Genomic DNA, 15591 nt, shown 5'->3' on the forward strand with positions numbered 1-15591 from the left:
TCTGGGCAGAAATCCCGGGGTTTTGGGGAAAATCCGGAAATTTTGGGGGAAAATTGGGGTTTTTGGGAAAAAAATCGGCATTTTTGGGAAAAAATCCTGAGTTTTGGGGGGATTCGTCCATGAAATATTCCCAGAGTGACCTGGAGCAAACTGAGCTGGATCTGACCTTGCAGGTGGGACACGGATCTGGGGTGAAATCCCGGGGTTTTGGGGAAAATCCGGAATTTTGGGGGGAAAAAAAACGAGGTTTTGGGAAAAAAAAATTGGGGTTTTTGGGAAAAAGTCCTGGGTTTTGGGGAAATTCGTCCATGAAATATTCCCAGAGTGACCTGGAGCAAACTGAGCTGGATCTGACCTTGCAGGTGGGACACGGATCTGGGGTGAAATCCCGGGGTTTTGGGGAAAATCCGGAATTTTTTGGGGAAAATTGGGGTTTTTGGGAAAAAAAATCGGCATTTTTGGGAAAAAATCCTGAGTTTTGGGGGGATTCGTCCATGAAATATTCCCAGAGTGACCTGGAGCAAACTAAGCTGGATCTCACCTTGCAGGTGGGACACGGATCTGGGGTGAAATCCCGGGGTTTTGGGGAAAATCCGGAATTTTTTGGGGAAAATTGGGGTTTTTGGGAAAAGAATTGGGGTTTTTTTCAGAAAAAAAATTGAGGTTTTTGGGAAAAAATCCTCGATTTTGGGGAAATTTGTCCATGAAATATTCCCAGAGTGACCTGGAGCAATCCCAGAGCTGGAAGTGAAGCTGCAGGTGGGATGGGATTTTGGGGAAAAACCACGGGATTTTGGAAAAAATCTGAATTTATGGAGAAAATTCTGTGATTTGGGAAAAAAATCTGGATTTTGGGAAAAAAAACTCTTGAGTTTTGGGAAGAAATTTTCTTGTTTTAGGAGAAAATCCCACAATTAAGGGGAGAAAATTCCAAATTTTGGGAATAAAAATCTCTGGGTTTGGGGAAAAAATTCCCAATTTTGGGGATAAAAAAATCCCTGGGTTTGGAGAGAAAATTCCCAATTTTGGGAATAAAAAAATCCCTGGGTTTGGGGAGAAAATTCCCAAATTTGGGAATAAAAAAATCCCTGGGTTTGGGGAGAAAATTCCCAATTTTGGGAATCAAAAAATCCCTGGGTTTGGGGAGAAAATTCCCAATTTTGGGAATAAAAAACTCCCTGGATTTGGGGAGAAAATTCCCAATTTTGGGAATCAAAAAATCCCTGGGTTTGGGGAGAAAATTCCCAATTTTGGGAATCAAAAAATCCCTGGGTTTGGGGAGAAAATTCCCAATTTTGGGAATCAAAAAATCCCTGGGTTTGGGGAGAAAATTCCCAAATTTTAGGAATAAAAATCCCTGGGTTTGGGGAGAAAATTCCCAAATTTTAGGAATAAAAAATCCCTGGGTTTGGGGAGAAAATTCCCAATTTTGGGGAATAAAAAAAATCCCTGGGTTTGGGGAGAAAATTCCCAATTTTGGGAATAAAAATCCCTGGGTTTGGGGAGAAAATTCCCAAATTTGGGAATCAAAAAAATCCCTGGGTTTGGGGAGAAAATTCCCAATTTTGGGAATAAAAATCCCTGGGTTTGGGGAGAAAATTCCCAATTTTGGGGATAAAAATCCTGGGTTTGGGGAGAAAATTCCCAATTTTGGGAATCAAAAAATCCCTGGGTTTGGGGAGAAAATTCCCAATTTTGGGAATCAAAAAATCCCTGGGTTTGGGGAGAAAATTCCCAATTTTGGGAATCAAAAACTCCCTGGATTTGGGGAGAAAATTCCCAAATTTTAGGAATAAAAATCCCTGGGTTTGGGGAGAAAATTCCCAAATTTTAGGAATAAAAAAATCCCTGGGTTTGGGGAGAAAATTCCCAAATTTTAGGAATAAAAAAATCCCTGGGTTTGGGGAGAAAATTCCCAATTTTGGGAATAAAAATCCCTGGGTTTGGGGAGAAAATTCCCAATTTTGGGAATAAAAATCCCTGGGTTTGGGGAGAAAATTCCCAATTTTGGGAATAAAAATCCCTGGGTTTGGGGAGAAAATTCCCAATTTTGGGGATAAAAAGAAGTTTTGATCATTTTTTTTTGGAGGACAAATCCAAATTTGGGAGCGAATTGGGGAATTTTGGGGTTCCCAGATAAATTTTTCGGGGTTCAGTGAAGAATTTTAATCCCATTTTTCCCATTTTTTCCAGGTGCGGAGGGAATTGGGGAATTTGGGGGTGCAGGGAGGGAATTTTGGGGTTCAAAAAGGGAATTTTTGGGGCTCACGGAGCGATTTTATTCCCATTTTTCCCCACTTTATTCCCACTTTATTCCCATTTTATTCCCATTTTTCCCATTTTATTCTCACTTTATTCCTATTTTTTCCCATTTTACTCCCATTTTATTCCCAATTTTTCCCACTTTATTCCAATTTTATTTCCACTTTTCCCATTTTATTCCCACTTTATTCCTATTTTTCTCCCATTTTTTACCATTTTTTCCCATTTTTTTCCCATTTTTTCCCCATTTTATCCCCATTTTATTCCCATTTTATTCCCACTTTATTCCGATTTTTTTCCCATTTTTTCCCCACTTTATTCCCATTTTATTTCCATTTTTTCCCCAATTTTTCCCACTTTCTTCCCATTTTTTCCCATTTTATCCCCATTTTATTCCCATTTTACTCCCATTTTATTCCCATTTTTTTCCCCACTTTTCCCAATTTTCCCATTTTTTTCCCACTTTCCCCATTTTTCCCCACTTTATTCCCATTTTTCCCCCCATTTTTTCCCCATTTTTCCCCCACTTTATTCCCATTTTTTCCCCACTTTATTCCCATTTTTTCCCCATTTCATTCCCATTTTTTCCCCATTTTTTCCCCACTTTATTCCCATTTTTTCCCCACATAATTCCCACTTTTTCCCCATTTTCCCCCACTTTATTCCCATTTTTCCCCACTTTATTCCCATTTTTTCCCCATTTCATTCCCATTTTTTCCCCATTTTTCCCCACTTTATTCCCATTTTTTTCCCCACTTTATTCCCATTTTTCCCCACTTTATTCCCATTTTTCCCCACTTTATTCCCATTTTTTCCCCACTTCATTCCCATGTTTTCCCCATTTTTTCCCCACTTTATTCCCATTTTTTCCCCACTTTATTCCCATTTTTCCCCACTTTATTCCCATTTTTTCCCCACTTTATTCCCATTTTTTCCCCACTTTATTCCCATTTTTCCCCACTTTATTCCCATTTTTTCCCCATTTTTCCCCACTTTATTCCCATTTTTTCCCCACTTTATTCCCCATTTTTCCCCACTTTATTCCCATTTTTCCCCCACTTTATTCCCATTTTTTCCCCATTTCATTCCCATTTTTCCCCCATTTTTCCCCACTTTATTCCCCATTTTTCCCCACTTTATTCCCATTTTTCCCCACTTCATTCCCATTTTTCCCCACTTCATTCCCATTTTTCCCCACTTCATTCCCATTTTTCCCCACTTTATTCCATTTTTCCCCCATTTTTCCCCACTTTATTCCCATTTTTCCCCCACTTTATTCCCATTTTTCCCCCATTTCATTCCCATTTTTCCCCCTTCCAGGAGAAGTCCAAGCTGGAGAGTGAATTGGCCAATTTTGGGCCCCGCATCAACGACATCAAACGAATCATCCAGAGCAGGGAGAGGGAGATGAGGGAGCTGAAGGAGAAAATGAACCAGGTGGGCAAAATTCCAGGGGATTTGGGAAAAAATTCCAGCGGATTTGGGGAAAAAATTCCAGGGGATTTGGGAAAAAATTCCAGGGGATTTGGGGAAAAAATTCCAGGGGATTTGGGGAAAAATTCCAGGGGATTTGGGAGAAAAAATTCCAGGGGATTTGGGGAAAAAATTCCAGGGGATTTGGGGAAAAATTCCAGGGGATTTGGGAGAAAAAATTCCAGGGGATTTGGGGGGAAATTCCAGGGGATTTGGGGAAAAAATTCCAGGGGATTTGGGGAAAAATTCCAGGGGATTTGGGAAAAAATTCCAGGGGATTTGGGGAAAAATTCCAGGGGATTTGGGAAAAAATTCCAGGGGATTTGGGGGGAAATTCCAGGGGATTTGGGAGAAAAAATTCCAGGGGATTTGGGGAAAAATTCCAGGGGATTTGGGGAAAAATTCCAGGAGATTTGGGGGGAAATTCCAGGGGATTTGGGAAAAATTCCAGGGGATTTGGGGGGAAATTCCAGGGGATTTGGGGAAAAAATTCCAGGGGATTTGGGAGAAAAAATTCCAGGGGATTTGGGGAAAAATTCCAGGAGATTTGGGGGGAAATTCCAGGGGATTTGGGAAAAATTCCAGGGGATTTGGGGGGAAATTCCAGGGGATTTGGGAAAAATTCCAGGGGATTCTGGGGGAAAATCCTGGATTTCGGGGAGAATTTAATGGAATTTTGGGAGAATTTAATGGAATTTTGGGAAATATCCTGGATTTTGGGGAGAGTTTAATGGAATTTTGGAGATGAATTTTGGGGAATTTTGGTGGGATTTGAAGGATTTTTTGGGGGATTTTTGGGGGGATTTTTGGGGTGAACTCGGGGAATTTTTGGGGGGGATTTTGGGGGTTCCTGACATTCCCCCCCACCCCCCAGGTGGAGGACGAGGTTTTTGAGGAATTCTGTCGGGAAATCGGGGTCAGGAACATTCGGGAATTCGAGGAGGAGAAAGTGAAGAGGCAGAACGAGATCGCCAAGAAAAGGTCAGGGCACCCCAAAATGGGGGGGACCCCAAAATGGGGGGGACCCCAAAATGGGGGGGATCCCAAAATGGGGGGCACCCCAAAATGGGGGGGATCCCAAAATGGGGGGGATCCCAAAATGGGGGAGACCCCAAAATCGGGGGGGACCCCAAAATGGGGGGCACCCCAAAATGGGGGGGACCCCAAAATGGGGGAGACCCCAAAATCGGGGGGGACCCCAAAATGGGGGGGACCCCAAAATCGGGGGGACCCCAAAATCGGGGGGATCCCAAAATGGGGGGGGATCCCAAAATCGGGGGGATCCCAAAATCGGGGGGACCCCAAAATGGGGGGGATCCCAAAATGGGGGCGATCCCAAAATCGGGGGGATCCCAAAATGGGGGGGGATCCCAAAATCGGGGGGATCCCAAAATGGGGGGGATCCCAAAATGGGGGGGACCCCAAAATCGGGGGGATCCCCCAAAATCGGGGGCACCCCCAAAATCGGGGGAATCCCAAAATCGGGGGGGCCCCAAAATAGGGGGGATCCCCCAAAATCGGGGGCACCCCAAAATCGGGGGGGACCCCAAAATCGGGGGCACCCCCAAAATCGGGGGAATCCCAAAATCGGGGGGACCCCAAAATCGGGGGGATCCCCCAAAATCGGGGGCACCCCCAAAATCGGGGGAATCCCAAAATCGGGGGGGCCCCAAAATAGGGGGGATCCCCCAAAATCGGGGGCACCCCAAAATCGGGGGGGACCCCAAAATCGGGGGCACCCCCAAAATCGGGGGAATCCCAAAATCGGGGGGACCCCAAAATCGGGGGGATCCCCCAAAATCGGGGGCACCCCCAAAATCGGGGGAATCCCAAAATCGGGGTGACCCCAAAATCGGGGGGGATCCCAAAATCGGGGGGATCCCCCAAAATCGGGGGGATCCCAAAATCGGGGGGGACCCCAAAATCGAGGGGAGACCCCAAAATGGGGGGGGGGAACCCCAAAATCCGTGGGAACCTCAAATCTGGGCGGGCACCCCAAAATCGGGGGGGATCCTAAAATCCAATGGGGACCCCAAAATCCGGGGGTACCTCAGAATCTGAGAGACCCCAAAATCTGGGGGGAACCCCAAAATCGGGGGAGCCCCAAAATCGGGGGGACCCCAAATCGGGGGGAGACCCCAAAATCGGGGGGGGACCCCAAAATTGGGGGGGATCCCAAAATCGGGGGGACCCCAAAATCAGCGGGAGAGGAAACCCCCAGGGCACCCCAAAAGTGGGGGGACCCCTCAGGGCACCCCAAAATTATCGGGGGGGGATCCCTGGAACCTCCCCCCCAGGGTACCCCAAAAAACAGGGGGACCCCAAAATCGAGGGGGAATCCCTGGAACCCCCTCCCCAAATCCATTCAGGGTCCCCCCAAAATCCCTCAAGGACCCCCCAGAACCCAGTCAGGATTTCCCAGGGACCCCAAAAACCCCTCAGAGACCCCAAAAAACGCTGAGGGACTTCCCAAAAACCCTTCAGGGACCCCCAAAACCCACTTGAGGACCTCAGGGAATCTCCCCAAATGCTCTCAGGGACCCCAAAAAAACCCCAAGGACCCCCAAAACCTTTCATGGACCTCAAGGAGCTTCCCCAAATCCATTCAGGGACCCCAAAACCACTCAGGGACCCCCAAAACCCGTCAGGGAACCTCCCCAAAAACCTCCCAGACCCCTCAAACACCCCAAAACCTTTCAGGGACCCCCCCTCAAAAGCACTTCAGGGACCCCAAAAGCCTTCAGAGAACCTCCCCAAATCTACTCAGGGACCCCAAAAGCCCCTGATGGACCCCAAAACCCCTGAGAGACCCCAAAACCCCCCTGAGAGACCCCAAAACCCCCTGAGGGACCCCAAAACCCCCCTGAGAGACCCCAAAACCCCCTGAGGGACCCCAAAACCCCCTGAGAGACCCCAAAACCCCCCTGATGGACCCCAAAACCCCCCTGAGAGACCCCAAAACCCCTGAGAGACCCCAAAACCCCCTGAGGGACCCCAAAACCCCCTGATGGACCCCCAAAACCCCCCTGAGGGACCCCAAAACCCCCCTGAGGGACCCCAAAACCCCCCTCAGGGACCCCCAAAACCCCCCTGAGGGACCCCCAAAACCCCCCTGATGGACCCCAAAACCCCCCTGAGAGACCCCAAAACCCCCTTCAGGGACCCCAAAACCCCCTGAGAGACCCCAAAACCCCCCTGAGAGATCCCAAAACCCCCCTCAGGGACCCCAAAACCCCCTGAGGGACCCCAAAACCCCCCTGAGGGACCCCAAAACCCCCCTCAGGGACCCCAAAACCCCCTTCAGGGACCCCAAAACCCCCTGAGAGACCCCAAAACCCCCCTGATGGACCCCAAAACCCCCCTGAGAGACCCCAAAACCCCCTTCAGGGACCCCAAAACCCCCTGAGAGACCCCAAAACCCCCCTGAGAGATCCCAAAACCCCCCTCAGGGACCCCAAAACCCCCTGAGGGACCCCAAAACCCCCCTGAGAGACCCCAAAACCCCCCTCAGGGACCCCAAAACCCCCTTCAGGGACCCCAAAACCCCCTGAGAGACCCCAAAACCCCCTGAGGGACCCCAAAACCCCCCTGAGGGACCCCAAAACCCCCTGAGAGACCCCAAAACCCCCTTCAGGGACCCCAAAACCCCCTGAGAGACCCCAAAACCCCCTGAGGGACCCCAAAACCCCCCTGAGGGACCCCAAAACCCCCTGAGAGACCCCAAAACCCCCCTGAGAGATCTCAAAACCCCCCTGATGGACCCCAAAACCCCCCTCAGGGACCCCAAAATCCCCCTGATGGACCCCAAAACCCCCTCAGGGACCCCAAAACCCCTGAGAGACCCCAAACCCCCCCTCAGGGACCCCAAAACCCCCCTGAGAGATCCCAAAACCCCCCTGAGAGACCCCAAAACCCCCCTCAGGGACCCCAAAACCCCCTGAGAGACCCCAAAACCCCCTGAGAGACCCCAAAACCCCTGAGAGATCCCAAAACCCCCTGAGGGACCCCAAAACCCCCCTGAGAGACCCCAAACCCCCCCTCAGGGACCCCAAAACCCCCCTGAGAGACCCCAAAACCCCCTGAGAGACCCCAAAATCCCCCTGATGGACCCCAAAACCCCTGAGAGACCCCAAAACCCCTGAGAGATCCCAAAACCCCCCTCAGGGACCCCAAAACCCCCTGAGAGACCCCAAAACCCCCCTCAGGGACCCCAAAACCCCCTGAGGGACCCCAAAACCCCCTGAGAGACCCCAAAACCCCCCTCAGGGACCCCAAAACCCCCTGAGGGACCCCAAAACCCCCCTGAGAGACCCCAAAACCCCCTGAGGGACCCCAAAACCCCCCTGAGAGACCCCAAAACCCCCCTCAGGGACCCCAAAACCCCCTGAGAGACCCCAAAACCCCCTGAGGGACCCCAAAACCCCCTGAGAGATCCCAAAACCCCCCTCAGGGACCCCAAAATCCCCCTGAGAGACCCCAAAACCCCTGAGAGACCCCAAAACCCCCCTGATGGACCCCAAAACCCCCCTGAGAGACCCCAAAACCCCCCTGATGGACCCCAAAACCCCCTGAGGGACCCCAAAACCCCTGAGAGACCCCAAAACCCCCCTGATGGACCCCAAAACCCCTGAGAGACCCCAAAACCCACCTGATGGACCCCAAAACCCCCCTGAGAGACCCCAAAACCCCTGAGAGACCCCAAAACCCCCTGAGGGACCCCAAAACCCCCTGAGGGACCCCAAAACCCCCCTGAGAGACCCCAAAACCCCCTAATGGACCCCCCTGAGTTTTGGGGTGCCCCCAGGCTGGAGTTTGAGAACCAGAAGACGAGGTTGGGGATCCAGCTGGACTTTGAGCGCAACCAGCTCCGGGAGGACCAGGAGAAAGTTCTGATGTGGGAGCAGGGGGTGCGCAAGGACGAGGCCGAGATCGAGAAACTCAAAAAGGTTTGGGGATTTTTGGGGGTTTTTTTGGGATTTTTGGGGTTTTTTGGTGTTTTTGGGGGGGAATTTGGGGGAGTTTTGGGGTCTCAGGGGGCTCCCAGTAAAGAAGGTTCTGATGTGGGGGCAGGGAGAGAACAAGGACAAGGCTGAGATCGAGAAACTCAAAAAGGTTTGGGGATTTTGGGGGTTTTTTTTGGGTTTTTTGGGGGGATTTTTTGGGGTTTTTTGCTGTTTTGGGGGATTTGGGGGGATTTTGGGGTCTCAGGGCTCACACAGAGCAGGAGGAGCTGATGTGGGGGCAGGGAGAGAACAAGGGCGAGGCCAAGGTCCAGAAACTCAAAAAATTTGGGATTTTTTGGGGTTTTTTGGGGAATTTTTTGGGATTTTTGGTGTTTTTTGGTGTTTTTGGGGGAGTTTTGGGGTCTCAGGGGGCTCCCAGTAAAGAAGGTTCTGATGTGGGGGCAGGGAGAGAACAAGGACGAGGCCGAGATTGAGAAACTCAAAAAGGTTTGGGGATTTTTGGGGGGTTTTTTGGGATTTTTTAATTTTTTCCCAAGGGGGAGCAGCAGCACATGAAGATCAGGGACTGGTTTTGGGTGGATTTTGGGTGGATTTTGGGTGATTCTGGGGCTGTTTTGGGTGATTTTGGGGCTCCCCCCAGGAGGAGCAGAGGCACATGAAGATCAGGGACTGGTTTTGGGTGGATTTTGGGTGATTTTGGGGCTGTTTTGGGTGATTTTGGGGCTCTCCCCAGGAGGAGCAGAGGCACATGAAGATCAGGGACTGGTTTTGGGTGGATTTTGGGTGATTTTGGGGCTGTTTTGGGTGATTTTGGGGCTCTCCCCAGGAGGAGCAGAGGCACAGGAAGATCAGGGACTGGTTTTGGGTGGATTTTGGGGCTGTTTTGGGTGATTTTGGGGCTCTCCCCAGGAGGAGCAGAGGCACAGGAAGATCAGGGACTGGTTTTGGGTGATTTTGGGTGATTCTGGGGCTGTTTTGGGTGATTTTGGGGCTCTCCCCAGGAGGAGCAGAGGCACAGGAAGATCAGGGACTGGTTTTGGGTGGATTTTGGGTGATTTTGGGGCTGTTTTGGGTGATTTTGGGGCTCTCCCCAGGAGGAGCAGAGGCACATGAAGATCAGGGACTGGTTTTGGGTGGATTTTGGGTGATTTTGGGGCTGTTTTGGGTGATTTTGGGGCTCTCCCCAGGAGGAGCAGAGGCACATGAAGATCAGGGACTGGTTTTGGGTGGATTTTGGGTGATTTTGGGGCTGTTTTGGGTGATTTTGGGGCTCTCCCCAGGAGGAGCAGAGGCACATGAAGATCAGGGACTGATTTTGGGTGGATTTTGGGTGATTTTGGGGCTGTTTTGGGTGATTTTGGTGCTCTCCCCAGGAGGAGCAGAGGCACATGAAGATCAGGGACTGGTTTTGGGTGGATTTTGGGTGATTTTGGGGCTGTTTTGGGTGATTTTGGGGCTCTCCCCAGGAGGAGCAGAGGCACAGGAAGATCAGGGACTGGTTTTGGGTGGATTTTGGGTGATTTTGGGGCTGTTTTGGGTGATTTTGGGGCTCTCCCCAGGAGGAGCAGAGGCACATGAAGATCAGGGACTGGTTTTGGGTGGATTTTGGGTGATTTTGGGGCTGTTTTGGGTGATTTTGGGGCTCTTCCCCAGGAGGAGCAGAGGCACAGGAAGATCAGGGACTGGTTTTGGGTGGATTTTGGGTGATTTTGGGGCTGTTTTGGGTGATTTTGGTGCTCTCCCCAGGAGGAGCAGAGGCACAGGAAGATCAGGGACTGATTTTGGGTGGATTTTGGGTGATTTTGGGGCTGTTTTGGGTGATTTTGGGGCTCTCCCCAGGAGGAGCAGAGGCACATGAAGATCAGGGACTGATTTTGGGTGGATTTTGGGTGATTTTGGGGCTGTTTTGGGTGATTTTGGTGCTCTCCCCAGGAGGAGCAGAGGCACAGGAAGATCAGGGACTGGTTTTGGGTGGATTTTGGGTGATTTTGGGGCTGTTTTGGGTGATTTTGGGGCTCTCCCCAGGAGGAGCAGAGGCACAGGAAGATCAGGGACTGGTTTTGGGTGGATTTTGGGTGATTTTGGGGCTGTTTTGGGTGATTTTGGGGCTCTCCCCAGGAGGAGCAGAGGCACATGAAGATCATCGACGAGACGATGGCGCAGCTGCAGGACCTCAAGAACCAACACCTGGCCAAGAAGTCGGAGGTGAACGACAAAAACCACGAGATGGACGAGATCCGCAAGAAACTGGGCGGGGCCAACAAGTGAGGGCGGAGCTAAAGGGGAGGAGCCAATCTGGGTGGGGTCGAGGTGTGGGTAAAAGGGGGCGGGGTCAACAAATGGGGTGGGGTGACAACAGGGCGGGGCTGAAAGGGTGGGGCTAACAGGTGAGGGTGGGGCCAGAAAGTGGGGGAAGGACCCTGTGGGCGTGTCCTATCACCATGTCCCCGTGTCCTGTGCCGTGTCCCTGTCACCGTGTCCTCATGGTCATGTCCCTGTCCCCTCATCCCTGTCCCCGTCCCCACGTCCCTGTCCTCCTGTCCCTGTCCCCCTGTCCCTGTCCCCCTGTCCCTGTCCCCTGTCCCTGTCCCCCTGTCCCTGTCCCCATGTCCCTGTCCCCACGTCCCTGTCCCCCTGTCCTCCTGTCCCTGTCCCCATCCCCCTGTCCCTGTCCCCCTGTCCCTGTCCCCATGTCCCTGTCCCCATCCCCCTGTCCCCATCCCCCTGTCCCCGTCCCCCTGTCCCTGTCCCCATCCCCCTGTCCCCCTGTCCCTGTCCCCATGCCATGTCCCCATCCCCCTGTCCCTGTCCCCACATCCCTGTCCCCCTGTCCCTGTCCCCCTGTCCCTGTCCCCATCCCCCTGTCCCCGTCCCCCTGTCCCTGTCCCCATCCCCCTGTCCCTGTCCCCCTGTCCCTGTCCCCCTGTTCCTGTCCCCCTGTCCCTGTCCCCATCCCCCTGTCCCTGTCCCCCTGTCCCTGTCCCCATGCCATGTCCCTGTCCCCACGTCCCCTGCCGTGTCCCCCAGGGAGATGACCCACCTGCAGAAGGAGGTGACGGCCATCGAGACGAAGCTGGAGCAGAAGCGCAGCGACCGCCACAACCTGCTGCAGGCCTGCAAGATGCAGGACATCCGCCTGCCGCTGGCCCGGGGCTCCATGGACGACATCAGCCAGGAGGAGGTGGGGCCGGGGGCCGGGACACCCCCGTGTCACCCCCGTGTCACCCCCGTGTCACCCCTGGGGCTCTGTGTCCCCTCCCTGTGTCACCCCCTGTCCCCCTGCCTGCCGCTGGCCCGGGGCTCCATGGGTGACATCAGCCAGGAGGAGGTGGGGCCGGGGACCGGGGACACCCCTGTGTCCCCTGGGTGTCCCCTGGGTGTCCCCTGGTGTCCCCTGACCCCGATTGTCCCCTGGTGTCCCCTCAGGGTGGTGGCACGGGGGAGGAGCCCGGGGGCAGCTCCCAGCGCAGCTCCAGCCTCTACGCCCGCGAGGCCCTGATCGAGATCGACTACAGCGACCTGCCCGAGGAGCTCAAGGTGAGACAGGCCAGCACACCTGGGTGTGTCCTGACGTACCTGGGCACGTCCTGATCATACCTGGGGCACGTGCTGACACACCTGGACACGTCCTGACCCTGCCCTGCCCCCACCTGGCCCTGCCCACTCTGCCCCTCCCATTTCTGGCCCCTCCCACTCCCTGGGTTCCCCATTTCCTCATGGCCCCTCCCCCATCCCTTGGACTGTCCCCGTGGTGCTGAAGCCACGAGCTGTGTCCCCAATGTCCCAAATGTTCCCACGTCCCCATGTCCCATATCCCCCATGTCCCTGCGTCCCCACTGTCCCTATGTCCCATGTCCCTTCTGTCCCCACGTCCCTGCTGTGCTGTGTCCCCTCTGTCCCACTGTCCCCGCTGTCCCACTGTCCCCTCTGTCCCACTGTCCCCACTGTCCCCTCTGTCCCACTGTCCCCTCTGTCCCACTGTCCCCACTGTCCCCTCTGTCCCACTGTCCCCTCTGTCCCACTGTCCCCACTGTCCCCTCTGTCCCCACGTCCCCTCTGTCCCACTGTCCCCACTGTCCCCTCTGTCCCCACGTCCCCTCTGTCCCACTGTCCCCACTGTCCCACTGTCCCCGCTGTCCCACTGTCCCCACTGTCCCACTGTCCCCGCTGTCCCACTGTCCCCACTGTCCCACTGTCCCCTCTGTCCCACTGTCCCCGCTGTCCCCTCTGTCCCACTGTCCCCTCTGTCGCACTGTCCCCGCTGTCCCCTCTGTCCCACTGTCCCCTCTGTCCCACTGTCCCCACTGTCCCACTGTCCCCTCTGTCCCACTGTCCCCACTGTCCCACTGTCCCCTCTGTCCCACTGTCCCCACTGTCCCCTCTGTCCCACTGTCCCCGCTGTCCCACTGTCCCCACTGTCCCACTGTCCCCTCTGTCCCATTGTCCCCACTGTCCCCTCTGTCCCACTGTCCCCACTGTCCCCTCTGTCCCACTGTCCCCGCTGTCCCACTGTCCCCACTGTCCCACTGTCCCCTCTGTCCCATTGTCCCCACTGTCCCCTCTGTCCCACTGTCCCCTCTGTCCCACTGTCCCCACTGTCCCCTCTGTCCCCACTGTCCCCTCTGTCCCACTGTCCCCACTGTCCCACTGTCCCCTCTGTCCCACTGTCCCCACTGTCCCCTCTGTCCCACTGTCCCCGCTGTCCCCACGTCCCCGCTGCTCCGTGTCCCGCAGGACGCGCAGGCGGAGGACGAGATCCGCCAGGAGATGTCGGCGCTGCAGCAGCGGCTGACGGAGCAGCAGAGCGTCCTGCAGCGCATCGCCGCGCCCAACATGAAGGCCATGGAGAAACTGGAGAGCGTCAGGGACAAGTTCCAGGAGACCTCGGACGGTGGGACAGGGGACGGGGGACACGGGGACAGAGGGGACACGGGGACAGAGGGGACACGGGGATGGAGGGGACAGGGGACGGAGGGGACACGGGGACGGAGGGGACACGGGGGGACACCGGCGGTGTCAGAGATGAGTGCCAGCACACCTTGGGCGGCGGGACAGAGGACACGGGGACGTGGGGACATGGTGGGGACACAGGCAGGGGACGTGGGGCAGTGTCAGGTACAAATCCCAGGAGACCTTGAACGTCCCCACTGTCCCCATGGCTGTCCCCAGTGTCCCCATGGCTGTCCCCAGTGTCCCCAGTGTCCCTCATGTCCCCATGGGTGTCCCCACTGTCCCCATGGGTGTCCCCTAGTCCCCATGGGTGTCCCCCATGTCCCCATGGGTGTCCCCAGTGTCCCCAGTGTCCCCATGGGTGTCCCCCATGTCCCCATGGGTGTTCCCAGTGTCCCCATGGGTGTCCCCATGGGTGTCCCCAGTGTCCCCAGTGTCCCCATGGCTGTCCCCACTGTCCCCATGGGTGTCCCCATGGGTGTCCCCAGTGTCCCCATGGGTGTCCCCAGTGTCCCCAGTGTCCCCATGGGTGTCCCCATGGGTGTCCCCCATGTCCCCATGGGTGTTCCCAGTGTCCCCATGGCTGTCCCCACTGTCCCCATGGGTGTCCCCAGTGTCCCCCATGTCCCCATGGGTGTCCCCATGGGTGTCCCCATGGGTGTCCCCAGTGTCCCCATGGGTGTCCCCATGGGTGTCCCCCATGTCCCCCCTGCCGTCCCCCAGAGTTCGAGGCCGCTCGCAAGCGCGCCAAGAAGGCGAAGCAGGCGTTTGAGCAGATGAAGAAGGAGAGATTCGATCGCTTCAACTCCTGCTTCGAGGCCGTGGCCACCAACATCGACGAGATCTACAAAGCTCTGTCCCGCAACAGCAGCGCCCAGGTGAGACTGGCACAGCTGGACTGGGGTAACACACCTGTGTGAGACTGGCACAGCTGGACAGGTGAGACTGGCACAGCTGGACTGGGGTAACACACCTGTGTGACACTGGCACACCTGTGTGAGACTGGCACAGCTGGACAGGTGAGACTGGCACAGCTGGACAGGTGAGACTGGCACACCTGTGCAAGACTGGCACAGCTGGACAGGTGAGACTGGCACAGCTGGACTGGTGAGACTGGCACAGCTGGACAGGTGAGACTGGCACACCTGTGCGAGACTGGCACAGCTGGACAGGTGAGACTGGCACAGCTGGACAGGGGTAACACACCTGTGTGAGACTGGCACACCTGTGTGAGACTGGCACAGCTGGACAGGTGAGACTGGCACAGCTGGACTGGGGTAACACACCTGTGTGAGACTGGCACAGCTGGACAGGTGAGACTGGCACAGCTGGACTGGGGTAACACACCTGTGTGACACTGGCACACCTGTGTGAGACTGGCACAGCTGGACAGGTGAGACTGGCACAGCTGGACAGGTGAGACTGGCACACCTGTGCAAGACTGGCACAGCTGGACAGGTGAGACTGGCACAGCTGGACAGGTGAGACTGGCACAGCTGGACTGGTGAGACTGGCACAGCTGGACAGGTGAGACTGGCACACCTGTGCGAGACTGGCACAGCTGGACAGGTGAGACTGGCACAGCTGGACAGGGGTAACACACCTGTGTGAGACTGGCACACCTGTGTGAGACTGGCACAGCTGGACAGGTGAGACTGGCACAGCTGGACTGGGGTAACACACCTGTGTGAGACTGGCACAGCTGGACAGGTGAGACTGGCACAGCTGGACTGGGGTAACACACCTGTGTGAGACTGGCACAGCTGGACAGGTGAGACTGGCACAGCTGGACTGGGGTAACACACCTGTGTGAGACTGGCACAGCTGGACAGGTGAGACTGGCACAGCTGGACTGGGGTAACACACCTGTGTGAGACTGGCACAGCTGGACAGGTGAGACTGGCACAGCTGGACTGGGGTAACACACCTGTGTGACACTGGC

The 15591-nt window shown here is 54.9% G+C and overlaps 1 protein-coding gene across 1 annotated transcript in view; it reads left to right on the forward strand.

Annotated features, from left to right (window-relative positions):
• The window catches only part of LOC134055553 (structural maintenance of chromosomes protein 1A), a 33993-nt gene extending 18707 nt beyond the window's left edge, over window positions 1-15286 (forward strand). The window contains exons 14-23 of the mRNA XM_062511954.1: window positions 3583-3699; window positions 4610-4716; window positions 8540-8681; window positions 10818-10963; window positions 11727-11880; window positions 12126-12236; window positions 13434-13590; window positions 14373-14527; window positions 15108-15153; window positions 15242-15286. Of these exons, the coding sequence (XP_062367938.1) occupies window positions 3583-3699; window positions 4610-4716; window positions 8540-8681; window positions 10818-10963; window positions 11727-11880; window positions 12126-12236; window positions 13434-13590; window positions 14373-14527; window positions 15108-15134 (1116 nt within the window). The 3' untranslated portion in view covers window positions 15135-15153; window positions 15242-15286. The remainder of the gene's footprint in view (window positions 1-3582; window positions 3700-4609; window positions 4717-8539; window positions 8682-10817; window positions 10964-11726; window positions 11881-12125; window positions 12237-13433; window positions 13591-14372; window positions 14528-15107; window positions 15154-15241) is intronic.
• Window positions 15287-15591: the final 305 nt, after the last annotated feature.

The sequence above is a fragment of the Cinclus cinclus genome, chromosome 33 (assembly GCF_963662255.1).
Source record: "Cinclus cinclus chromosome 33, bCinCin1.1, whole genome shotgun sequence".
NCBI lineage: Eukaryota > Metazoa > Chordata > Aves > Passeriformes > Cinclidae > Cinclus > Cinclus cinclus.